Genomic DNA, 27,693 nt, shown 5'->3' on the forward strand with positions numbered 1-27,693 from the left:
TGCATGGGCCACTATTATTGTCCTAAACATGATGGTATGCTCGGATGAATTTGGTTATCTTTTGACAGTCGAATAGATATTGCACCTATTATGCGATATCCGGGTTCAATAGGTTCGAACAGTTTGATCGATCCCAATTTCAAATATGTTATTCTCTATACCTTTAGGATCGTGTAGGAAACTGTTGATTGAGAATCGGAGTCCCGGATACTCCGAGTCAATGATTCTAAGTTTAGGCAAAACGATCGCCGACCGATCGTGCGATTGGCTTATATCCGACCGCTCGATTGAGATCAAACTTTTGGGACTTCTTTAGTAAACTTTGTTGGACCTATAGGAACTCATGGATTGGAAATCGGAGGTCGTGGACCCCGTGGGCCTAATTGACCTAGACGGCGGGCCTCATTGGGAGTTTTATGATATATTTATGTTTTATTGTGCGGATTTGAGTTGAGTTGAATTTAAATGTTTGGTGATATGTTTACGTTTATTTTTATATATGTGTTAAATGGATTAATAATTGGATTGTGTTGCCTTCAGAAATATGGTTGTCTTCGGAAATATTGATGTCTATGGACATCCTGGTTGCATTCGGAAATACTGTTGCCTTCGAGCATACATTTGCGTTCGGAATGTCTACGCGCGTATGACAGAGTTTAGAGGAATCCCGAACTATGTGGTGCGAGGATTTGCATTCTCAGGTTAAGTATATCTCCCTAAGTTATGCTAGGATTTGCATTCTCAAGTGGAGTATATCTCCCTGAGTTATGCGAGGGGAATTGACGGATTATTTGCATTCCTGAGTTATGCGATAGGAATTGACGGATTATTTGCATTCTCAGGTGGAGTATATCTCCCTGAGTTGTGTGAGGAATTCGGTCTCAGGCCGACCATGTGTCCCCTGAATTCTGCGAGGAATGCGGTCTCGAGCCGACCTCGTGTTCCCCGAGTTCTGCGAAGATGTATCACACATGTGGCCACATGTGTGGTACTTGGAATTGATTGTATATTATTATTGAAATTGATGGATTATGTTTGAGGTACATCTATGTGGAGATTAGTGCAGTACCAACGTGTGGTACAGTTACATAATATTCTTCGTCACCCTGCTCACATTATCTGCACAGGGTTGGCTAGGATCCCTAGCCACCTGCCCGACTTGTCTACACAGGTGGTTTTGTCACATCCCGTGATCGGCTCTGTCATAGCACGATATTGTCCGCTTTGGGCCCCCCATTCTGCCCTCAAGATTTTTTGTTTCTGGGAACTCACGAGCAACTAACCAGTGGGTCACGCATCCTGGGATTGCTCTAGCTCCAACTTGCTTAACTTCGGAGTTCCTATTACTCCGAAGCTAGTGAGCTCCCAAAAGGGCTCGTGCTAGATGAAGGTAGGCATGTACATATAAGGCACATCACCCCTTCTCCGTTGGTCGATGTGGGATATTACAGGTTTGCTAGTTTTTCCTTCCTCTGTTGCCTTCTGATTTGATGTTTTTCCCATATACTCCTTTGTGGGTGATTATAGAATATATGGCTTTCTGGTAAAAGGTTTGGTTATGTGAGTGTTTGGATGTACAATGATAAACTAATTGAACAGTTAGATACATAATTACATGGAATGACATTCAATTATATAGTTGGATGAAAACAAAGTAAAGAATGATTCTAGAATTTAATTGTTGGTTTTACCTTGAACAATATTAACTTATCTGAAGTGTGATTTTTGGTAGAAAGAACTACGTGTGGCTTGATCCCTCAATAAGGGTACGTAGGTAACCTAGGCTAACCTAGATGTAGCCACAAGTTTATGATTGGTTTGTTATGTTCAGTTTTGTAAAGTTGAATTTGCTAAACGCTTTGGAAATTATTTGAGTTTGCTTTGCAGGTAGATTTCTGGGTTTGAGCCTTTTTCAGGGGAGACTCTACCAGTTTTCCGGTAGAAGTCAAACCCTAAAGCAGTTTTTGGATTAGGGCAAAAAGGATACTTTTAGTCATTTGTGCTCGACCCCTACCAGGTGTTGGACACGCACGGGTTTTGACATGGATTCCAAAGTAGAATTTGGGTTGAGTCCTTTCAATTACTGTACACTAGAGGTACTAAGTTCGAATCCCCCCTTCTATTGAGGGATCCTTCAAATAATTTTATTTGAGGGACACACTTTAGGGTCCCATATGATTTTTTTTAAAACAATCCAAATCATCTATTTTTTAAATCTATATTCATAGATCATCCTTGCAAAAAAATTAGACAAATTGGAAATCATTTCAATATCCAATTGTGTCCTAGAAAATCAATAAACATAATGGTTCAAGAAAGTGTTAAAATTTCAATAATTCAATTGAGTAGTCAAATAACATTGGATTCGAGTGATTTTATTTAGAGATGATCTTTGAATGAATATCTAAAAAATGAATGGTTTGGATTAGTGAAATACAATATGGAGTGGGCCTTACAAGGGTGTCCCTCAAATAAGTTTGTTCGAGGGATCCCTTAACTGAAGCTCTCTCTCTCTCTCTCTCTCTCTCTCTCTCTCTCTCTCTCTCTCTCTCTCTCTCTCTCTCTCTCTCTCTCTCTCTCTCTCTCACGGGCCATGATGTTTTAATTTAATCACTTTTTACCCTAGCATATTAAAATTTGACCAATTTACACCCTCTGCTAGTTTCACTGTTTGGTCTTCAATTAAATTGATGACGTGTAGTTGATGTGTCAAAAAACCAATATAAAATTATTTAAAAATAATATCCTTAAAACAAAAAGACTTCCTAAACTCCCACCCACCCTATGTCTCTTCTCTCTCTCTCTCTCTCTAAACGAACTTAGCCCCCCTGAACTGACAAATCAATCAACTTAACACCTGAATTAATTTATATGGCTAGTTTCACACTTACTGCTAGAATTGAGGCAATTTCATCCAAATTGCTATTAATAATTGCACATGAGTCACCCATGTAACATAATTCGATGGCAATTTGGTCCTTCTCACCCTAGCCACCCCTTTTCCTCTCAATCACCGTCAGAGTCACTTACTTAACTCTTCATCCATTATTTTTGGCGTATCAAACTAGCAAAATACCCACAAATAAGAATATACTCTTGTTTTTTTTTTTTTCTCAAAAAAAGCTCATCCAAGTCCATTTTAATTTGATGGGTTTTAAGCTTTCTTTTTTTTAATTAAAAACCCAGAATCTTTTCTTTTCTTCTTTATTCCAAATTTCACTCCAATCAACAATTTAATTTGGCTAGGTTTTACAGGATCAGTTTCTCATGCTTTAGCTTGCCAACCCAACCAAAAACACATCATCGTCCAATCACAGCAAGAAAAAGCTCGATTCAGCTGCATCCTTAACTTGTGATTCTCGCAAGTGCACGAGTCATTCGGTAGTATAGCATATGTAAGTGCAAGGTCAATCCCATGAGGATTGATGATAGATTGATTCAATTCGATTCCCTGTACAAAACAAAAAATAGAAAAAAGAACAGAAAACAAGAAAGAAAGAAAATCAATCAATCAAGCAAATAAGTTAACAAGTTCAATTCAGATTCTAGTATTGATTTTAGCTAAAGTATGATTAAGCTATGGTGTCTGGTCCTAACCTTATATTCCTAATTCCCTAATTAGATCCTTTGTTGTCGATTTGTTGCAACAACTATGTGATTTGTTGCACTACTTGATATGTCTTCTGTTTTTAAGCACAAATGGTACAACGAGATTGAACGAGCGTTAAATTATTTTGGTGATGGATTTGAACCATTCATTTGTTGGATGACCATGTCTTATATGGGGCATATTATTGCCACAGGTTATAATGTGGTTTTAATCCTTCTAAACATGCATCAATGCGTTACCTTTCTTCCCTTCTCAGTTCAATCAAGCAAAACCAAGCTACATGAGATTGCCATTGGTTTTGTTGATGATGATCACTATGTCCAGGTATGAATTTATTTGTTTACACTACATAGTTTAATATTATATGCTATGCGTATATTAATGAATTCTTGTTTTGTAGGTTCATTTGTCTCTAAATCATCCTATTCCACTAATTTCTAGAATGTGGCATGAACAAAGTGACATATACAATGTAACACATTTGTATGCGAGGACCAAGCGCATGTGGATGCATTTCAACAACTTCCAGGAGTGGAGAATGTAGCTATTACAGATACGATCATCCTAATGATTGATGAAAATCAAGGATTAAAATATTAGCCCTGCAGATAATATCAGGCCTCTAATTTACAGATATTTCGGGGGATATATCGTTATCGTTTTAGGTATCAGGAAAAAATCAACAAAAATGACAGATATAGGCATTGAAACACATAATTTTGGTGTAAAACTTTAGATGTTATGTACATTATCAATGAATGTATTGAACAAATAAAACTCAAAATTTACTAATAATAAAATATACATATGATGAAATATAAGTGGTATGTAATGCGCGTTAATGAAAAGTTTGAAAATAAAATGTTAATTAGAATGAATAAACCATTCATAAATCCATAGTTTGTTTAAACATTGGATTACAATTTAGATAAGTGTTCATCTACATAAATGAAGAGCTCCTATGAGGTTCAAACAATGAGGAACAACCATCTAGATTCATACAATAGTCATACCAAGTCATGTAACTCGAGCAGTTTATAAGCCATGTTTGAACATGGTGCACATAGGTCTCTCTTGAGCTTTCTATTGTCCTCCCATATATGGCATAGTTAGGATTAACCAACTAGTAGGTTCATAATCTTTTTTATCATCTTGAGCTCCATAACTAGTTCCACTATAATCAGACATGACATAACCATAGCCATCATAAGATTCATTTGAGTTAGTACTAGGTCTATTCATATGCTCATAGATCCAAAACTGATTGCCATGTCTTCTTCATATGAATTGGAGGCATGTGGGCAGTGAACTGTGCCATAGATTCTTCATATTAATAAATTACTGAGTTCTGGGCAAGGACTAGCTATTTTTGGGTTTCAATTTGCTTCAATTGCCTTCAAAACTTCTAAATTTTTTTTGGGTTCTGCTATGGGTATCGGAAAATATTGGGGATATCTGCAAAATATATGGGATATAGCACTTATCGGGGATATATCATCGATACGGGGGAAGATATGGCCGTACCCCCCCCCCCCCCCAGTATCGGTGTCGACAGTTGAAAATACCGATATATCGGCAGATATATCGGTGTATCGGCTGATATTTCAATCCTTGATGAAAATGCACCCACTATATAATTGAGATTATAAATCTAATAATTCTATTTATTTTCTTATATTCCTTTTTTGGGTGGGACAAACTTCATAAGGTCGAGATGATGAAGCCTCATGAGTACCTTTGTGAGTCCTCTTCATATCTTAAAAACAACATTAAGAACAAATTTAGTAACGAATTCGGTAGATGATCACTGAAACAAGAAATGAATTCAGTAGACACCACTGAAAAACGGAAACAAATTCGGTGGACTACCACTGAAAAACTGAAACAGATTCGGTGGACTACCACTGAAAAAAGGAAATAATTCGGTGGATATCCATTGAAAACATAAAAAAATTTAATGGACTATCATTGAAACAAGGTAACGATTTCGGTGGTAACCCACCGAAAGTAACATCTATTTTTGTAAAAACCTGGTTCAAATTCGGTGGACTTATCACTAAAACAATGCAACGATTTCGGTGGTAACCCACCTAAAGTAACATCTACTTTCATAAAACCAGGTTCGAACCACACATCCACAAAGTTGAAATCAAAATTGAAATCAAACCTTGGCTTTTCAAAATTAAAATAAAAAATTAGCTTAATCAACACTCAAACATAAATATAGAAATCAAAATTGAAATCAAACATTGGCTTTTCAGAAGATTTTGAGGTCATATGGGTTTGTGATGGGGTGAGATTGCCTAGCTGCGATGGGGGTTTGCGATGGGGTGAGGCAATTGGGTTGGGGTGTACGATCTGTTGCGAATCGGATGGGGTGTGCGATGGGGTGCGTTTGAAATGCTAGGGGGTTTGCGATGAGGAGGGAGTTTTCGATGGGGTGGGGTTTGATATGAGTTGAGATTTACACAGGTAAGTTAAGGAATGAGGTTCATAAAGGCAATTTAAAAAGAAAATTGAGGTGTATTTATTGCTCCTTTACTATTTAGTATTTTTTTTATTTACTACTTAACTTTACTATATTGTTCTATAATTTTTTTTTTAGTTAATTTACTACAAAATTTAATTAAAATATTAAAAGTTTTTAAATTTTATTAAAATTCAATGCGGTATAAAGAGTGTGGTGCAAAGAACAAATATTGAGGTGCCAATAAAAAGCACAGTTTTGTGCCAAGGGCTAGTGAAAATAAAAGATAAAGACAAAGAAGATTACCATTGAAAAACCGTTTGGCAAAATCCTATGTCTCTACACAGCTTCAAAGAAGCCCTTAAACCCTGCAGAAACTCATCATCCTTAACCTCCTCAACAATCCAATCACAGTCCTCACTCACCCAAACCTTAGAAGACCCCACAATCCCTAGAAAGCCCCCCAAATCCTCTTTGTCTCAGCAGCTTCTGAGACTCCAAGATCCTCTGTCTCTGCCCCCAATTCAACCACAGAGCCAACCCAAACAAACCCACAACCAGAATGGCAAGGAGGATGAGAGTGACGAAAAAGACGACGACCCAGAATCACTGGATTATGAGAAGCCTAAAGTGGGTTTGTTTGAGTTTGATCGCATAGGGCCATATGAACCGTTGGTTTTGTCCTCAGAGGGAGAATTTCCTGTTATACAGGTATTTTACATGCTTATAAATTTCCTTTGAACTTTAACGACACATTTGCATATGTATGTGTTGCGTAATTTCGTACTGGCGGGATGTAGTTTATGTATCTCTAGTTTTTCTTTGTATTAATGGTATCAGAAGATTATTATTTCTTTAGCTTGCACAATGTAACTGTTCGGTATAAGGAACGTAAAGGTAAAAAAATTTATTAGAGAGAGAGAGTTTCAGACCCGTGTTTGAAATTTAAAAGCAAATGTGATAGTAAAAATTAATTAGTTGCATTATTGGAGGTGGGAATAGTAAAGGATTATTGTTCTTATATTGTGTATGTGAAAGAGCATTTTGGTTAATTAGTAATTTGTACAAATCTAACATCAGCTTTTAATCCAAGATTGATTATTATTTGACCCTTTCCTTCTCTCTTAGTTCCAAAATTGTGTGACAGACAGAGCAGTATGGTCATTATGTAACATTACCAGCTTGAAGGTGTTTGGTTTGAAGTCAATGAGATGGAAAGGAAAATAGTAATGAAGAGTGATGGAATACATGAGAAAGGATTACGATTTTCCTTAATTATTTGTCATTTTATGGTCTGTTAACTGATTTAGGTCACTTTGTTGAGACAGTAATTGTTTGACACTACTGTATACATGTATCTTTGTCATCTGTTAGGGGTCTGTAAGAAAGCATGAATGAATGATTTTCATCTTTTTGGCACAGTTGAAGTGCCATTGATGTAGCTTTGGGTATTTACAAGAGGTTGGGATAAGTTGCTTGAAATCAGATTTTATGAAATGGTTTGCATGAAGGAGATATGAAAATTGTTGGAATTGTTTTATAGGTATTCTTATCACTTCTTTTTATGGTTGCAGGTTCCGGCATCCATTAACTGCAGATTGCTTGAACATCAGAGAGAGGGAGTGAAGTTTCTATATAATCTGTACAAGAACAACCATGGAGGTATTCTTGGTGATGACATGTAAGTATATCCTCAACTTTATATAATATAGTTCTTAAAGTTTTGACTTTCTTCGTATTACTTTTTGTTGTGTCCTCTGGACTCTTTTTTCCCTTTCCTTTTCTTTATCATTTGATTCAATTGCTTTGGAACTTAATTCTGAGAATTTTCCCTTCCATTCAATGCTATGATTGATTTAGTAGAAAATGGAATGATTGGTTTCAAGACATGTCTCCAACAGAGTTTACTATGCATTGTTCAAACTGTACATAAGCACCTGATCTATCAGACTGTGAACCAAAGATACAAGTTTGTACTCAACTTAAGAATGCACTAACTTGGACAAGAGTGCTAGGACAAAAATTTGGTTGTGGAATTTTTTCTTTAAATGAACTGGATGAATTCATGATTGTTTCTAGGAATAACCTTGAGAAGCCTGATCATTTGCGATGAGGAACTCTTATAGTATTTGTACATAGCATTTGCACTCAGGATTTAATTTGCAAGGAAGGTAGCTGCCACTCTCCTAGAAAATATCTTCTGACATGAAGAAAGAAAAGGAGGCAAAGTTAATCTTCCATCTTCTTGAAGTAGAAAATTTGACAGTTTGTCTAGTTCATATACAGTTAATCTTGATAGAATTTTGGACTATACTTATTTGGTGGAGTTCTTGTCAGTACATTATCATGAGGATGGTTTTACCCTTATACAATGTGAACGTTTCCTTTTGTTTTTTGGTTGTTATATTGTAAAATGCTTTTTACAATGATTCCTTTTCTTCTTCTGTTATTTATAAATGCTTATTGTAAAAGGATGTTTTGTTTGTCTTACCTTGCTAGACAGTCTACAGTATCATGTTGTCAGCCTGTCAATTTGGACCATGTTGAACAGATTGACAGTCTGACAAGAGAGCATTACCTACACACATACACACACACACTCACACTTTGAAGTTCCGAGTGGGTAAGTTCTTTATATTTCTTGCATGTTGAACAGGGGACTAGGAAAAACCATCCAAACTATTGCATTCTTGGCTGCTGTGTTTGGGAACGATGGGGATTGTATGGACTCCACATTACTGAAGAAGAATCAGACAGCAGAAAGAGGCCCTGTTCTCATAGTTTGCCCTTCTTCAGTTATCCACAATTGGGAGAGTGAATTCTCTAAGTGGGCTAACTTTGGTGTTGCTGTTTACCATGGTGCAAATCGTGATTTGGTTTATGATAAGTTAGAAGCGCATGAAGTTGAGATACTTATCACAAGCTTTGACACATACAGGATTTGTGGGAGCCAGTTGTCAGAGGTCAATTGGGAGATTGTGATTGTTGATGAGGCACATCGGCTTAAGAATGAAAAATCAAAGCTCTATATCGCATGTTTAGAATTTAAAACCTTAAAACGTATTGGCCTCACTGGAACTGTAATGCAGAACAAAATCATGGAACTTTTTAATCTCTTTGATTGGGTTGCACCTGGATCCTTGGGAACACGGGAACATTTTCGAGAGTTTTACGATGAACCCCTCAAGCATGGCCAAAGGTCAACTGCTCCAGAAAGATTTGTTCGTGTTGCTGATGAGCGAAAACAACACCTAGTGGCACTTCTTCATAAATATATGTTAAGAAGGACAAAAGAGGAAACCATTGGGCATCTTATGATGGGAAAGGAAGATAATGTCATATTCTGTGCTATGAGCGAATTGCAAAAACGGGTGTATAGGAGAATGTTACAGCTACCAGACATTCAATGCCTAATAAATAAGGACCTCCCATGTAGTTGTGGCAGCCCTCTTGCCCAAGCTGAATGCTGCAAAAGGACTGTCCCGGATGGGAAAATTTGGCCATATCTTCACAAGGAGAACCCTGATGGATGTGATTCATGCCCCTTTTGCATTGTCCTTCCTTGCCTTATCAAGCTCCAACAGGTAAATTATATTTCAAGTTTTTATAACTTTTAGCACTGCAATCATTTTGCTAAATTAGGAATAAATTATCTTTCTTTTGAAGAAGCGCTTTTTCCTTCGTAAGTTTGTAACTGTTGACGTTGTAGTCTCTTTGAGGGAAGAGTTGGAAGAAAGCTATTCGTCTTTCCATTGGGTATAGCATGAATTTAAGTTGGTGTAGAGGCAGGTCTTACATGGTTATTTTAGTCTCCAATCATCAAATATTCTTAACATGAGATTGAAAAATATGAATCAGAAAACAAAATTACTTGGAAGAAAGGCATCATATGTCTTGAAAATCAAACAAACGTCGAATTCATTATATTTTTCAATACAATGTGTTTTCAGTATTCACACTTTCTGTGCATTATTTTTTACCTAAAAGAAAAAGTTATTGACTTGATGGAAATCTCAAGCCTCAGATTCCTCCCAGAAAATTGGTTGCCTAGAGTTTCAAGTGCATCAGGAATTTAGGTTTGGCATTGTATTTTGGATTGTTATGGTGTTTGATTACTTGATATTGAATGAAATCAAACTTTGTTTTAATAGTAGAACACCATCTTCTTTAATTTCTTTTATATTTTTTAGCGTTCTTTGTTATTATCTGTTTTAACTCATTGAATCCTGTGTGTCTACCATGTATAAGAGGCACATATTCCTTATGCAAGATAAGAAGACATGAGGTATGTTCCTCTTGAATTCGTGGTACCTTGAGACGTCTAGAGCAGCCATGTACTTAAAGAATTCAGAACCTTCAAAAGCAGTGCTTAAATGGAATATATTAGAACTCAGTCCACAGAGAGAGAGAGAGAGAGAGAGATGAATTTTTGTATTTTACATTGCTTTTCATAATTTTACTGGATTGGTATTTGTTTGTATTTATAGTTTGAAGATACTTTACAGATAAGTAATCACTTGGAGCTGATTAAGCCTAATCCGAAGGATGACCCAGATAAGCAAAAGAAAGATGCAGAGTTTGCCTCCGCTGTGTTTGGCACAGATATTAATCTGGTAGGAGGGAACACCCAGAATGAGAGTTTTATGGGCCTGAGTGATGTTAAACATTGTGGCAAAATGCGAGCGCTTGAAAAGTTCTTGTTCTCGTGGATTTCATGCGGTGACAAAGTTCTGTTGTTCAGCTACTCTGTCAGGTGATGCACTGTAGTTCGTTTTTCTTCTTTGTCTTCTGTCAGGGTTACAAACTGTAATTGATTTATTCTAAATGTTCTGTTGAACAGATTTTCATTTGTGGAGGTTTTGACTAAGCACAAAATAATTTGAGCTCTTAACTGAAGATTATATAACATGAAGACATTTTGTGTAATACAGTCAAGATGGTGTCGGACTGAATATTTTCTGTGTCAATGAATTGTCCGTGCATACGTTTTCTTCTTTAGGTTCTCTTAGGATCTTTTTTTCTCCTGAACTAGAATTTCTTCTTACAGGATGCTCGACATACTGGAAAAATTTCTTATACGTAAAGGCTATTGCTTCTCAAGACTTGATGGTTCTACACCAACCAACTTGCGCCAGTCTATTGTTGATGACTTTAACTCAAGTCCAAGCAAACAGGTATGTTTTAAATCAAATATGACAACAAAAGTTCGTGCTTAAATTCTCTTTGACAGTGGTTTGTTGCCGTAGGTGTTCCTTATATCAACTCGAGCTGGTGGGCTTGGATTGAATCTTGTCAGCGCAAATCGTGTGGTGATATTTGATCCAAGCTGGAATCCTGCCCAAGATTTACAGGCCCAGGACAGGTCATTTCGTTTCGGGCAGAAGCGGCATGTTGTGGTTTTCCGCTTTCTTTCTGCTGGCTCCCTTGATGAACTTGTTTATTCACGTCAGGTGTACAAACAGCAGCTATCCAACATTGCTGTTTCTGGAAAAATGGAAAAGAGATATTTTGAAGGTGTTCAGGTAGAGAAACCGATCTTTTTTTGCTTTTCATTTGTTCTGGAACTTTGCTATTGACATTCAACTACAAGATATTTGTATTTCACTTAATTGGGTTATTTCAGGATTGCAAAGAATTTCAAGGGGAGCTTTTCGGAATTTGCAATTTATTTCGTGACCTTTCAGATAAGGTCTTTACCAGCGAAATATTTGAGTTGCATGAGAAGGATGGACAAAAAGAAGGGTATGGTATAAGACAACAATCGACCGATGTTGGAAGCAATAGTGTTTCATTAAAAGAAGTGGGTGTCACATCCTTATCATTGTCTGAGACCAGAATAACCAGTAATTCTAAGAAGGGTTTAACAAGTCAACATGTGCTCAAGGATGTGGGTAAGTTTGATTTCTGAATTAGAGTTATGGTCTTCTGTTACTCTTTCTTTGCATTTTCATCATTGTGCTTTCTTATCTTTTTCTTCTTAGAATTGTTGGATTGGCATGGTTATATTTATGTACAACTTCCTTGTGCTCATTGTGGACTTCAAATTTCTGTTATTTTGAAGAAAAAAGAGAGTAAATTTGTAGTCATTATAGAACCCTGTTTTTTAACTCCAAGGCATGACAGTTTTGGGCAATCATTTCATGCTCAGCAGCAAGGAATTTTTTTTAGGTACAAATATGATGAAGGCATTTATAGAAGCTCCTAATTAGATTTGTGCTGTGCACGGTAAACCACTGGCTTCAAGGAGAATAGATATACTGAAAACAACTTGTGCCAGTGGTGCGACATTGAAATCAATATATGAGTCTTTAAGTTAGCGAAGCTGTGGCAGCCTTGTCAACAAACATTGCCAAGAAAATAATAATAATATGTATAAAAATTTGAATGTGGCCGAGTAATTGAGATTGAGTTGAACCATAAAGAATGAACAATTAAGGGTAAAACTGAATAGAGGGATAGAGACTAAAATTGAGTCATAACCAAATTGTGGGCCTGTTGAAGTAATAGGTATGTAATGGTTTTTCAATTAACAGGTTTAATATTTGCTAGGATATTGGGAAGCGGAGAATGTGGTTTGCTTTAAAATATCTTATTCTTTTTTATATTTCTCTTTTGGAAGAAAACTGAAATGTCTTTGAATCCTTAGGTGTCGTGTATGCGCACCGCAATGAAGACATCCTGAATTATGGACCTGGAGGTCAAGGGGCGATTGAAATGATCTCTCAGAACAATGGTATGATGGACCCATACATTCGTGTTGCCCGGAGAAAGAGACTAGATGGTATGGTTGGAAAGGAGAATTTTCCTTCATGCAAGGATCAGAAAAGGATTCAGTATAGCCTCCTTTCTATGTTCATGGGTTTGGGAGAGCTAGAGTTCAGCAAGTGGGTAATGTCTGCCACTCCTATGGAGAGGGAGACAGTGCTTCGGGACTTCAAGAAGCGAAAGGAGAAGATACATGATGGTTGAAGCATTATCTTCAAAGTTGTACAAAACTAAACAGCTGTGCTCATTGTATAAATTTGTATCTCCATGATTTGTCAATAGAAATTGCACTGTATCTTCAATAACTTAGTTAGACCTTCGTATATGAATCTGTGGTACCAAAAGGCTACCACTCTTGACCGATCTTTGATGTAATATTGCCCTACACTTTCCACTAATTTTAGCTGTGGCAAAGGTGTAATAGTTTAGCCTATTTTCTTTGAGTTGAGAAACATGGAAGACCAGATGGATTTCTATTTCACCGTGGCTACTACCGGAAAGGGACTTGAACACATTGACTGTTGGCTTAAGACGCCTTTTCCTAGCCGGAGATTTTTTGTCTCTAGAGATTCACAAATTAACCGAGTTCTCTGCATGAAAATACTTTATGTTCTATTCTTGTTTGCATACTGAAGCATTTAGATTAACAGTTGATCTCAAACTATTCAATTCTAAATTTTTGGTATTCCTTGTTTGAATCGAGATATTCAAAACTAAACAATTGAAAGTTTTACGAATGAAGCAATATTTAGAATGAAAATGCTAAAGCAGAGGGTTCATACATGACAATAAACATGAGTATTTCAGTATATTATGATTCTAATAGATACCCAATTGAAACGTACACGGCGTTATACGATAAACTAAACAAAACTTCAATCTCATTGTGTTTTGAAGTTAATGTGTAAACTTTGAATGAAGTTTTCTTGGCAAATTTTAAATCCGTAGACATGAAGCAGCTAACAAACTCACTACTAGTTGCAATGACCTCTTCACTATTCTTGGCACCCTGGTCATTTTCGATTTTGGTAAGAGATCATATCGTTGGTGAGGACAAAAGTTGGACTATTAATTTTGATTGCCAAACTTGGGCTCGAAGAAAGCTAGCTGTTCCATGTTGGTGACAAACTTGGTAAATGGGCAGAAGAAGCAATTCAAATTCATAGAAATTAAGAAGCTCAGCACCATCAAAACTAGTTATAATGGCTTCTTCCGAGCTCTTCACTATCGTTGCCATTCTAGCAGTGAGCCATTAACAAGTGGAAATGATGTGATCGGCCTTGTAACCCCACAGAGAAATTGGTACATTTGTGGTGTTCCCAAGCATTGTGCAGTTGGCGGCCAGAAGCTTGCTATAACTGTGCTTCCATCATCATTTGCTTCTAGCCCAAGCCCCACCTAGGAATAATTCAGAGACTAGAACTAGAAGAATAAGGGTGTGGATTGTTATAAAAACCAAAGAATTTGAGAGAGAATTTAGATAGAGAGAGAGGAAAGTTTTTCTCTTCTTATGTGTGTACATTACAAGTATGGAGAAGCCCTATTTATAGGCATTTGGGCTCCATCATATTTACAACACTCCCCCTTGGAGACCACAAATGATATAGATTATGTCTCGTTAAAAACCTTGCCAGTAAAAACCCAGTGGGAAAAAAAAACTGGTCAAAGGGAAAAAGAGTACATAATCATGTGTAACATAAAATTCTATGTATATTGACGCGCGTGCGACACTGCCTCGTTAAAACCTTGCCAGGAAAAACCCAGTGGGATAAAAACCTGGACGAAGGAAAAAGAGTACAGTGTTTGAAGATCTGTATTGATAGCACGCTCCCCCTGATGCTTGGCAAAATATCTTTAAGTCATACTGTTGATCACCTTTCTGAATATCGTAGTTGACACTGCTTCTGTGAGTCAATCTTGAGCGACACTGCCTCGTTAAAACCTTACCAGGAAAAACCCAGTGGGATAAAAACCTGGATGAAGGAAAAAGAGTACAGTGTATGAAGGTCTTTATTAAAACCACGCTCCCCCTGATGAATATCTCCCCCTGAAAAATTTATGACTAGCCATCCCAAAGTGGTGGTGATGGAGCTGAGCTCTATATGGTCTAGTATACTTCCGGAAATACATTTAAGGACCAACGGATAAGACTCTCTTAGTATAATCAAGAATCTCGTTGGCATAATGCTCGATCGAGACAAATATTTCGTGAACTCTGCAAAAGCTTTAATGTGTTGCAATCACATTATAATCAATGTACTCACTGAGGTAATTTATGCATATTAATATTGAGTACAAATTTTGTGCTTCAAGCACATGTCCTTTAGGGACTTGCTTTATGCAATGTCAATCCTCACAACGGATTTTGTTTAAAAGGGATTAAACTTTATGACACATTATATAGCTTTTACCCAGCTATTTATACATCTTTAGGAAATCGCTTCTGGCGATATGCTTTGTGCATTTAATAATCCTTAAAGATAATATGTTGGTCTCCGTAATTGTGTAATAAGATGGGGCACAATTGAATCTGTAAATATGGAGAAAAACCCAACATATCTTGTTTCTGCCAGAAACAAAGTGTCATACAAAGTAGGTATATTCCCTTTTATTCCGAACACCCAAGTATAAATTTCAGTATTAACATCTTTTGGGGTTCGTACTGTGGGTTTGTTCATTCACGTTCATTCTCATCTATAATGGAATTACCTCGTTCCATTTTGGCCAATGATATTGTCGACATTTAATAATTGAACGTGGTTCCAATCAACACAGCCCATTGATGATTTGAGTAGCTACTCCAAAACCAAAAATTGTCATTCATCAATTCATGATCCCACCATTCTCATTTGCATGCGCATGCATCAATTATAAGCATTTCTTTGCTTTTGGGTACCCAAGCCACTTCATGGGGCTTTTATTATGTGAGAATGTGGATTATAATCTCCATTGGAGCGTTATTTTACATAGGGCGTGAAAAATCTCCATTTAGGGAGTTGGAATATTTAGAACTCATATATCTGTCATGCTGCAGTCATGCCACAGATTAATACATACATGTCAATTAATTTCTGGGACCTTAACCCATATTATGGAACTTTAACCATATAATTTGCTACGCATTAGGCGTGCATAATATCAATATTGACATGTCAAAGGATTGTCCTTTCGGGACTTCAATCCACATCATTTGCTACGCAACAGGCGTGCATCATATTGATCACTGCTATACCCATATTCTGTTCTTATGGGATATTAATCTGTGCAGTGTATTATCAATGTATCCAACTTGCAATCTGTAAAATTTGCATTAATAATTCATGGATACATACAAGCCATTCTTTTGGAACGGACTTATCTTCCCATTTGGTTACCTTTCAAGATAAAATATCAAATAAGTATATAAGCATAAAATAACACAAGTATTGCTTACATCCTTAGGTGGGAGAAACTTTTCTCAAGTATCATTCAAGCTTGTATCGGCCCAGTAGATGTAGCGCTTGATGATCTAGTTTTATCCTGCAAGAGTAAAATCACAACTCTTTTTTTCTGTCAAAAACAAATAACCCTCAGAGTTAGGATCACATCATGGATTCTTTCTTCAGATGTTCATTCTAAAGAAATAAAATCTCTTATGAACATAGAGTTATAAAAAGAGAAAAAATGCAAAAAATTTGTGATATTGATTGCAAGATAAGGCAAGCAATCAAGGAAGGAAGTTGGTGGGAGCAGACAATAAGCTCTCAATTCTCCTAGTCTAGAAGGACTTCCGGAAATTAGAGCATAAGATCGCCTTCACAGTTTCCTGATGTAGCGGAAACGTGATCAGGGATAGTCTTGCTTCCTGAATGGATGATCAGAGATAGTCTTGCTTATCGGGCATATTGAGTGCTCACTGATAAAAAAAATAAGTAGATATCGCATCACTAGGTATGGAGAAAACTGGATGTCTTCTGCAAAGAAAATTTCGTTAGTAACACATTTATACACAAATAAGATGAATAGGTAGAACCGGTGAATTTCAAATTAACCATAGGAAAATTGCGAGATTCTCGGGGTGCTTTTGAAAAAATAGCTTCGTGAAATCCGCAAAGCAAGATCGGCTTTTGACGAAAATAATACTTTGAAAACGCCAAAAGTGCCGACAAACATTAATGGAGGCCACGTGAAGTTTTGGAATCTGGGAAAGAAAAAAATAATAATAATATGGGGATCTGAGATAATATTGGGATCCTGAAAACTGTAGCCATATTTCCTCCTATAGATATGGCCTTTGCAAAACTTGATTGGAGCAACTGCGTTTCAACTTGCTCCTTTCCTGTTATAATAATTGCGCACATTCTAAAATTTGCACCTATGGTTTTTACGTCTTTTCAAAATGACGGTTTGGAACCTTGTGCCTTATAGGTTCAAATAACCACATCGACTCTCCCAAATTTCATATTTCAACGTATAGGAGCCCGGAACTTTTGGCCTGGGCTAAACACAAAACTCAGAATTTATTTGCCCTTTTCAAATGGACATGAAATATGAATTGAGTAAAAGCTACGATAATATCGCAATATAGTAGTGAAGAGCATTAACTACTATATACCCACAACCTCAAATTCGGGATTTCTCATATATTTGAATCCATGTGCTTCTGGCCCAGATATATCAAAACATGTGGGGAGCCTCAATTCATCATTTGAGGTTTATATTGATATTATCCATTTCACGGTGTATTCTTAACAACCGGAATTCACAAAATATATTTCTTCCTTGATGTGTCGATTATAACAGAATCGAACTTTATTAAATTCATCATTCTCTTATGCCAAAGAGATATGTGGCGTACCACAATTTGCAATAATACCTCAAGGGTTGTCTATTTAATTGTTGGAACTTCAGGTTCTCAACACTGTTAGATTTTGAACTTCAGGCCAAAATCACATATTCTGATGGTATGGACATTCAATCCCCTTAGATTTTGAACTTCGGGCCAAAATCACATATTCTCATGGTATGGACATTCAATCCCCTTAGATTTTGAACTTCGGGCCAAAATCACATATTTCTGGACTTCAAGCCCTTACATAATTGTCCATATTTTGAGGAACTTCTGGCATCTCATTTAATTGCTCATCCATGAGTTTAAGGAACTGCAGGTTCCCTTTTGAATGGTGATAGTTTACCCAAAATGGTAAATATTTATGCATACATCACTATTCATGTATATGGCACTATTCATATGTACAGTACATTTGCCAGTACAGTTATCATCCATGTGTATGGCATTATGAACCAATACGGTACTGTTACATCATTAAGGAACCCCAGGTCCTTATTTACATGTCAAGGATTAAGGACCCTCAAGTCCAATCACATGTTTACAAATATAGTACCGGAGAGACTGCCAGCTCTCATATTAACATCATCATCAAGGATCTTCAAGTCCTGATGTAATTGTATGATGAGGATCAAGGAACTTCTGGTCCTGATCTATATACTGTAAAAAACTCATCATACAGCACATTTAGTCCATAAAATAAATTGCTGGTAAATAAATTACTGGTATGGACGATAAACCCGCACCATACATTTAAATAAAAGTAAAGGCGTGGACGATAATCCCGCACCACCCTTTTAAATAAATGTAAATGTGCGGTAAATTAATTTCATAAATTAAATTGCTTGCTGTATGGACGTTAATCCCGCACCATACTTTAAATAAAATTAAATGTGCGGTAAAGTAAATTCATAAATTAAATTGCTTGCTGTATGGACGTTAATCCCGCACCATACCTTAAATAAAATTAAATGTGCGGTAAATTAAATGTGCTTGTATGGGCACTAATTCTGCTCCATACATTTAAATAAAAGTAAAGGCGTGGACGATAAACCCGCGCCACCCTTTTAAATAAATACTGTCGTATGAGTAATAATCCTACACCATACAGTAAATAAAATAAATGTGCGGTAAATTAAATTTCATAAAGTAAACGTGCTTGTATGGGCACTAATTCTGCTCCATACTTTTAAATAAAAGTAAAGGCGTGGACGATAAACCCGCGCCACCCTTTTAAATAAATACTGTCGTATGGATAATAATCCTACACCATACAGTAAATAAAATAAATATGTGGGAAAAGTAAAGACAATTATTTGTGGGTTCTTATCAACACCACAATCAAATAACATAATATTATTATACTGAATACTGATATATTAGTGGAATATCACGCATGCTCCAAGCGAATTCATGCCCCTCCTTTTTCCACTGCTACCACTGTACCTGACCAAAAAGTTTGCGACGTGCTGGGTCACTTGAATGGCATCTTCTGAGTGCGGAATCATTGGTGAGCCCCATTCAAAAGCATTTTTCTCGGGATGCCATTGGAAGGCAGTCACAGGATAGCTGTATGCATGAACTGTGGAGACATAGACCTTATTATCTTTATCAGCTGATGGACCTACTGAACACAGACTTGTCTGAAACCCATAGCCCCTCACCCATCAGATCAAGAATCTCACATGCCAATTCCTTAACTGCTTCCGTGTAATCATTTACTGCACAGTTGCGGCCAATGTTTTTGCAGCCATAACCAAAAGGACAAGCCGGGCCTGCTCGTTGCTTCTCCATGGCGGGTTTGGCGAAAAAAATCAGCACCTTGTGCTTCCATTCTCTCAATGACCTCTTTCTGGTGGAGGCGAGGCCGGCGAGGAGGCCGAAGGCGTTGCCTCAGCTGCTGGAGCTTGGCGCGCCATATAAAAGCACCTAAAGCTTCAAAAGTGGTGAAGCTCAGCCCGGACTGCTCCAACAGCTCGCTCTTGAGCTCAGCAATGAGAGCTCTGTAAAAGGACCATTTGGTGACCTCCACTGCACCGAAGAGTGGTGCAGGAGCGTTTCATTTCTCAGCTGGGTTCTTGAGATCAGACCCCAGAAACCGGATGCGCGTCGCTTTAAATGGCATGGCAGCTACTGCAGCGGCTTTGGAAGCTGCAGCTGGTGCAGGGAAGTTGATTGATACGAGTGCTCCTGTTGATTTTGGAACAGAGTCAAATCTAATGCACAATTTTTGAGCTGCCCATTTCATTGGCTACTCTTCAGAAGTTTGGTGGGCCACAAGGAGCTCAGGAAGGATTCCTGGCCAGAAAACAGAGAATAGAAGAAAACGATGGAAGCTTTGAAGAATTTCCCAGCTGGTATTTTAGAGATAATCGTGCTGATAACGTGTTATAAAAACCAAAGAATTTGAGAGAGAATTTAGATAGAGAGAGAGGAAAGTTTTTCTCTTCTTATGTGTGTACATTACAAGTATGGAGAAGCCCTATTTATAGGCATTTGGGCTCCATCATATTTACAACATGGATGAAGAAGATTAACATTATTGGCATTATTGGGATGGTCAAGGCTTAATATCAGATTAGTGTCGTAATTTGTTTTCGATAAAATTGTTTTTGAGTAATTGATTTTTTAAGTTATTAGTAAGTGTGAGTTTGCAATCGGTTTGTGGTACTACAAATGTGACACGAATTGCTCTCTGCATCTTTTATTTGGATCGTAACGATATCAAGCCACTTATCTATTGAAAATACTACTGCCACCATATGAATGTCTTAATAACATTTTGGTTTACAATAAGAACCGATTTAATATAAAACTGTCACATAATAGAAGACACAATTTTATAATTAGATGTCACTTTAATTGAGAAAGATTTCATATTGTACTTTACGGGGTCGTTTAGTACGGCGGACTGTCATGGACTGGACTAAATCTTGGGACTGTCTTGGATTAGCTCGGATTGGTTTAAACAAGATTAAGTACTGACCTACGTTTGGTGCTGCGTCGGACTACGAAACTGAATTGTAAAAATAGTGAAGACCTATGTTTGGTGCTGTGTCGGGCTAAAAAATAATTATTTTAATTTTTAAAATTAAATTTTAAATAATTAAGCGTAAGTTTTTTTTTTTTTTTTTTGTTGTTATAATTACCAAATTGACATGTACATTTCTTTTCCTCCAAACTAAAGGCTTTTTGTTTGTTATTAAGGTTATAAATTCCATCGAAATTATTTATAATATATCAATAACAACCACCGACCACCACTCAGTTGTCTTATGAGTATTGTTGTTATCTCAATAAAGAATTTTCCATTGTTTACTTCTGAAATTCCCAAAATTATGATGTGATAATATTTTGCAGCAGGGCAACAAGGCAGGGAATAAGAAACATAAACATGATCTGATTGCAGAGTTGTCAACTAATTAACATAAGCAAAATACCCTCATGATCCACTACTTACAATAACATTAACAACCACAAAAGATATTACACTACTTACAATGAGATTATTGCCATCTAGGTCATGCTGTATAATAGCCATTGGATATTCCACAAAAATTTCCACCTCTATCAATTGAAATTTGCCTTCATAGCCCTTTTACTTGGGACAAGTACAAACATGGCCAGCAGCATTAGTAATTATAAATGTTTTTCGAATTATACAAAAATAACTACTTGCTAACCCTGTTTTGTGGAGATATAATGGACACAGGGATAAAAAATCAAAGCAGTTAAAAACAGGAGAACTTCAAAGGCTTTGAAGGAATTTGAGAGTTTCATCAATAAGCTTCTCAGGTTGGAACTGGTTGTTGTAGATGAGTTGAACCACCCCATCCTTGTCCAGAACATAAGTCTGTCTTCCAGGCAATGTCCCAAACAGATCTGATGGCACTCCCCATTCTTTCCTCACCTTATTACCCTCGTCGCTAAGTAATGTGTGTGGAAGTTTGTATTTCTTTGCAAAAGCCTACATAAATAAAAAACTTCATGATCAACTTCAAGCATGAGTTGCAATGGTTATGCATTTAAAACCATACTCAAATAAACTAAAGGTACTGTAGATATGATGAGTCTCATACTTTCTCAAAAATATAATAATCTCAACTGAATGAACTCACAATTCATTTAGAAGCAAACAAACCTTAGTTATCATCTAGCAATGCTCGAGCCAGTAGAATATCTACTAAACCCAATTCTGTTGCAATTACTGCAGCATATGTCCTCCAAACAACCAAGCAAATTTACCAAAGTAGTTAATGCTAATATTAATTCATCACATCAAATCTCAAAATCAGCTTAAAACTAACTTATCATGGGCCATCATGCAAAATAAACAAGCAGTTGCCAACTGTATGCCTTCAAGTTCTAACAAGTTAAGCTTGAATAATATCAGTTTTTTTAACCAAAAGATGCAATTTTTGTAAACAAACAATTAAGAGAGGAAATAGGAAGTGCTTAATCCACATTCAAACCCTAATACACTATTTGGTTGCTGAGAAATTGATGTAAAATGACACATGCAGCTAAAATTTTAGTTCTCTTTCCATTATCCGCTTAAGTGAAGCCACTAATTATTATATAATCTATAACAGCATAAAACACAAAAATGGAAGATTTTCCCTTTTTCTTGCCTAAAATTTCCAGCAACCAAACAGAGGATAGATAGAAAATAACAACCCAACAAACAATCTAACAATGAAATTTCTCAATAACACCCAAAGAAAAAGCAATACCCATGAAAAATTACCTTTGAAAAATGTTGCAGACAGAGAGAGAGCATATGAGAAAAGTGGAAGAAGGAATAAGAGAGGTATCAAAAGGGAGAGATCAGAAAAACTTGCCTGGGAGCAATCGATGTTAAACGAAGGAGTGGCGAAGTCGCGTATGCAAACGAGAGAGAGAGAGAGCTGGAATCGCGAACGAGAGAGAGGGAGGCTGAGTCGCGTGTTCTCAGTTTAACGAAGGGCTTATTTACGAACCAAATTTTAAGCTCTCTGTATGAGAGCAACTCCACCCATTTTTCCTTAGCCATGGCAAGGGGGGAGCTAGGACAGCCACTATTCACGTGAATAGTGGTTGTCCTCGCAAATAGTATTTTGTGTTTCCACCCATTGCCATGGCTAAGGGCAATTACTATTTATTTTTTTATTTTTTTCACAAATTTTTTAATGAAAATAATTAATTTGGATAATATTTTCGGATAAGATTTCCGGGTTCATACGTGTCAAGACTATTCATAATCGGATAAAATTTCCAAATAAGATTTTGGGTTCAAATTTCGGATGAAATTCAAAATTCAAAATTCAGATAAATTTTTGGGTTCAAATTTCGGATGAATTTCAAAATTCAAAATTCAGATAAATTTAGGTTCAAATTTCGGATGAATTTCAAATTTCAAATAAGATTTTCATCCAATCAAATCAAGCCACGTGGCATGTCTATCTTGCCAAAATTTTCTATAAAACCAGAGGCTCAGCTCATACCTCTCACACCACATCTTTCTATATTTTCATTTCTCAGATTTTAGAATTCATACTCCATTCATTCTCAATGGAAGATTTTAGGAGATGCTTGGAGAGGCAAGAGTGAGAAACAAATGAGCAAAACTATAGAGCATATGAAATCAATGAGTTGCAAAGACAAGTTGATGAACAAGTTGTCATAGCAGTGGCTTTGCAAGATGAAGAGAACCAAGGTCGCCGCCGTGGTTCACAAGTCGGCCGCCACCGGAATGTGGACAGACATAGGCATTCTCGGGGTAAGAATCTTTTGGAAGATTATTTTATCCCAACTTCTTTGTACTCTGATGTTGATTTTCGAAGGCGATTTAGAATGCAACCTCATTTGTTCAATAAAGTCATGCATGATATTTGCAATTATGATGCATACTTTGTTCAAAAGTGTGATGCTGCTGGGATTTTGGGACTTCTTCCTTAGCAAAAGCTTACAGTTGTTATATGAATGTTGGCGTATGGAGCATCTGCTGATCAGGTGGATGAGATTGCCCGGATGGGGAAGTCCACTACGTTGGAGGCTTTGGTAAGATTTTGTCAAGCAGTTGAAACTCTATACAATAGGGACTACCTGCGTAGACCTACACCTAGGGACCTCCAATGGCTTGTACAAAAAGTCGAAGCTCGAGGATTTCCATGAATGATTGGTAGCATCGACTGCATGCACTGGCAATGGAAGAATTGCCTAATTGCCTTGCAAGGTGATTACGGAAATAGAAAAGGCCAAAAAAGTATCATCCTTGAAGCCGTTGTTGGCTTCGACACATAGGTTTGGCATGCCTTCTTTGGAGTTGCCGGATCCCAAAATGACCTCAACGTGTTGGGTCAACCCCCAGTCTTCAACAATGTATTGAGAGGCCAGGGCCCCAATATCACCTATCAAGTCAACAATACAATGTACCAGACGGGGTATTATCTAGCTGATGGCATCTACCCGAGGTGGACCACTTTTGTCAAATCCATTCTGAATCCCCGATCCCATAAGCAAAAATTATTTGCTACCTATCAAGAAGGATACAGAAAAGATGTCGAAAGGTGTTTTTGCATCCTTCAAGCTCGGTGGTTGATTATTCGAGGTGCGGCCCGTATGTTTGATGAGGAGATCCTCAGAAGCATTATGATGACTTGCACCATCCTCCATAATATGATTGTGGAGGATGAGTACGATTATGATGCTTTAGAGGTCTACGAACCGGATCCAATGAACACAGCCTTGACATGGATTTATGAAAGGCCCATGGGGCTAAGTGGAGAATCGTTTGAGCCGGAACCGTTGGTGAGGGATGGTTGTTTGATGACCCGGATGATCGATCGATATACAGAGATGCAATCTTCGTATATTCATGAAATGCGTCAAGTTGACTTGATGGAGCATCTATGGGCGGTGAAAGGCAATGAAGATGAATGATGGAGCATAGATGCTTTGGCTATGTTTTATTTAGTTATGGTTAGGTTGTGTTGTTTATTTATTTATTATGGTATGGTTGTGGTTTGTTATTATTATTGTGCTTTGTTTGTATTTTTTTTAATTTTTATTTTGTTTTGTTTGAAGTATGGAATATGTTGAATAAAAAGGTATTTTATTGAATGCTTTGTTTATTAAATAAAGAATTCCAATACAAGTCATTAAGAATTACTACTACTAAAATAAAATACATGAATTACAACAACTTTAATAGAAAACATGAAAAATACAAATACATAAAAGGTATGCCAACTAATTTAATAGTTTCCATCATTTAACCAATTCGTGTTGCTAGGCCCATCATCCCGGAAAAGTCTTCTTCTCATAACATCCCTTCGTTCTAGCTTCCAAAATTGTTTTGTTTCAAGGGACATATGGCTTGTATCCATCGCTATGGTTTCCCGATCCATCTTGTCCATATCTTTTTTGCTCATATACTCCCTTTCTCGTGCATACTCGGCTTGAATTGCCAACTCGTTATCCTGGCGTTTCTGCTCCATTTCAATTCTTATGCCGTTTTGCCTTGCAATTTCCTCCAAAAACTTTGAATTATTATTGCTTGAATTACCCGCTTTCTTTGCCTTCGTAGTCTTTCGGCCAATGAGCCTCGGCTCCTTTTCGATGGGTAAGTCTTGACTCATAGGGGAATCGAGAGGTGAATCCGATGTTATTGAATCACGGAGTGACGTCTCGTTTAACACAACGGCGGAAACCGTCGGAATAATTATGAAGCGTTTGCAATATTTCACCACCTCCCAACATTCATGATGGTTGAAACTTTTTTTGCCACCCCCGGTTACACCGAACCACATCTGTGCTTGAATCATATATTTAACAAAAAAATGAAAATGCAAGAAATATTTAAAATATATTGGATATGCAAGTAACAAAAAAATAATAATAATAATGAAAATGCAATTAACCTTACAAATAAATTAGAAGTGCAAGAAAAATTAAGAAACAATTGGAAATGCAAGAAATATTAACAACATATTGAAAATGCAAGAAATATTAACAAAATATTGAAAATGGAAGAAATATTAACAAAATATTTAAAATGCAATAAATATTAACAAAATATTGAAAATGCAATAAATATTAACAAAATATATATATTAGGAGATTAAACTTAATAAAACGAAAATTATAAAATACTTACCTCGTTAGTACGACTTTCCCCGCTTCTATAGTTGTCCATCGCTTTTGCCAAGGCATCTCTCCATTTTTCCAACTCTTTATTGAGAATTTTTCACCTACTAGATAATGTTATCTCCGTATAAGTCGACCCCGGAATTTTTTCACAAAATTCGGCATGAATTTTTTTCCACATATGAAAAAATTTCACCTCATTGCCGGACACGGGACAATGACAAATTTGGAGTCAAGCCTCACACAAGGAAACATCTTCCATGGTGCTCCAAGCCCCTCCGATTTCGATAGAAGAAGCCATAAAAATAAGAAATAAAAATACAAGGTGAAAGAGAGGAAAAAGTTGAGTAAAGAATGAATAATTGTAGAAGTATAAGAAAATGTATGAGAATTGGTGTTGAAAGTGAAGGGTATTGATAGGTATTTATAGAAAAAAAAAATAGAATTTTTTAGAATTTTTTAAAAACAATTTCTATTTTTTTTTCATAATTTTATTGCCCAAAAAATGCCAGCCGTTGGATTGGATTCGAAGAAGCAGATCAGAGCGCTGGGGGCGTGATACGTGGCTTCTGCTCGTTGGAGGTTGCGTCACACTGACGTCAGCGTGCGCTGATTCAAATTTTTTTTACCGTTGGCGCGTGCATTGCTGACGTCAGCACGATGCAACCGCTGACGTCACAACACGCGAGCTTCACCTCGGGCTAAACTGGCCTTCGGGCCAGTCCGACTTGGTGGGACCCACTCCTAGCCCAGGCTTGGGCTCACCGCTGGAATGAGTTTTTTTTTTTTTCCCCCTAGTCTTGGGCTCAGCTCATTGTTGGAGTTGCTCTAAGGAGAGCGAGTGAGGAGGTTTTTCTACTGTTGGACTCCACAATCCCATTTAACTTAGTCCTCTATCTTACCAAACATAAACTTCAAGTCCTATTTAGCACAGTCCAAAAGAGTGAAGCCTACCAAATATGCTCTACATGAATAGACAAGTGCCATATCCATGAAATGTTACTATTTTGGACCTTGGGGCCCATTGTAACTAGGATAACAAAATTTCATGTGGTGCTGCCAGCCTCTCTTTGGTATGCAACTCCAATTGATTTGGCACTTGAATTATGCAGACATCTTGGTTCTTAGTTAACGGCACTGGCAGCAATTTCCTTGTCCAGAAAAAACAAAAAACTTGGAACCCAACAAGGCCGCGGCCAACTCCCCTCCTCAGCAGAGAGCACCTAACCCCCTCAAGCCACCTGCACCCAAACGATAGCTCGGCCCCACCATTAAAAATAATAATGTAGTAAACATAAATAATGTAATGTATGGTTTTCTTTCACAGATAAAGTAGTATGAAATAAATTAGTTGATTTTGTGTACATTCAGTGGTGAATCCAAAAAATAACATCTAAACATTTCTGTTGGGGAGTCAACATCTAAAAGTTCTCAAAAAATTTTAGACAAAAAACACTCGTACAAATTTATATATAATTCATGAAAAAATAAAAATATTTTCCAATGAATTAGAAAAGGATTCATTGATGATTTTTTTTTTGGGTTGGAAAATTTGCATAATCCACATTACACATGTATGTTTTGAGTAGGTTGATTAATTTAATATACAGTGTTGTAACGTAAATGGTGCACAAAAAGGTCTCACCCCACAACCCACTTTTAAAAAAAACAAAACTTTAATTGCACTGGTCCAAAATGAGCGTTTTGGCCAAGGTCATTAAGATCAAATTTACACTTGATCAAGTTTTAGGGAAAGGAGCTCATAAACTAAGTGACCGAAATGGGCGAGTCTATGATGCACCAATCAATGGCCCATTTCTGAAGAAATATTACCCTATATATAAGCTGAGAAATTTTGCTTTTGAATTTGATTAAAGTCAAATGGACTCATTAAAG

At 36.9% G+C, this 27,693-nt stretch overlaps 1 protein-coding gene across 1 annotated transcript; it reads left to right on the forward strand.

The window, feature by feature from the left end:
• On the forward strand, positions 6,411–13,354 carry LOC18766106 (switch 2). Its single transcript, XM_007198867.2, has 8 exons — positions 6,411–6,788; positions 7,652–7,758; positions 8,734–9,661; positions 10,583–10,830; positions 11,125–11,251; positions 11,324–11,599; positions 11,701–11,968; positions 12,724–13,354. The coding sequence occupies exons 1-8, from the start codon at positions 6,411–6,413 to the stop codon at positions 13,044–13,046; spliced, it is 2,655 nt and encodes an 884-aa protein (XP_007198929.1). The 3' UTR covers positions 13,047–13,354.

The sequence above is a fragment of the Prunus persica genome, chromosome G3, assembly GCF_000346465.2.
Source record: "Prunus persica cultivar Lovell chromosome G3, Prunus_persica_NCBIv2, whole genome shotgun sequence".
NCBI classification, from domain to species: Eukaryota; Viridiplantae; Streptophyta; class Magnoliopsida; order Rosales; family Rosaceae; genus Prunus; species Prunus persica.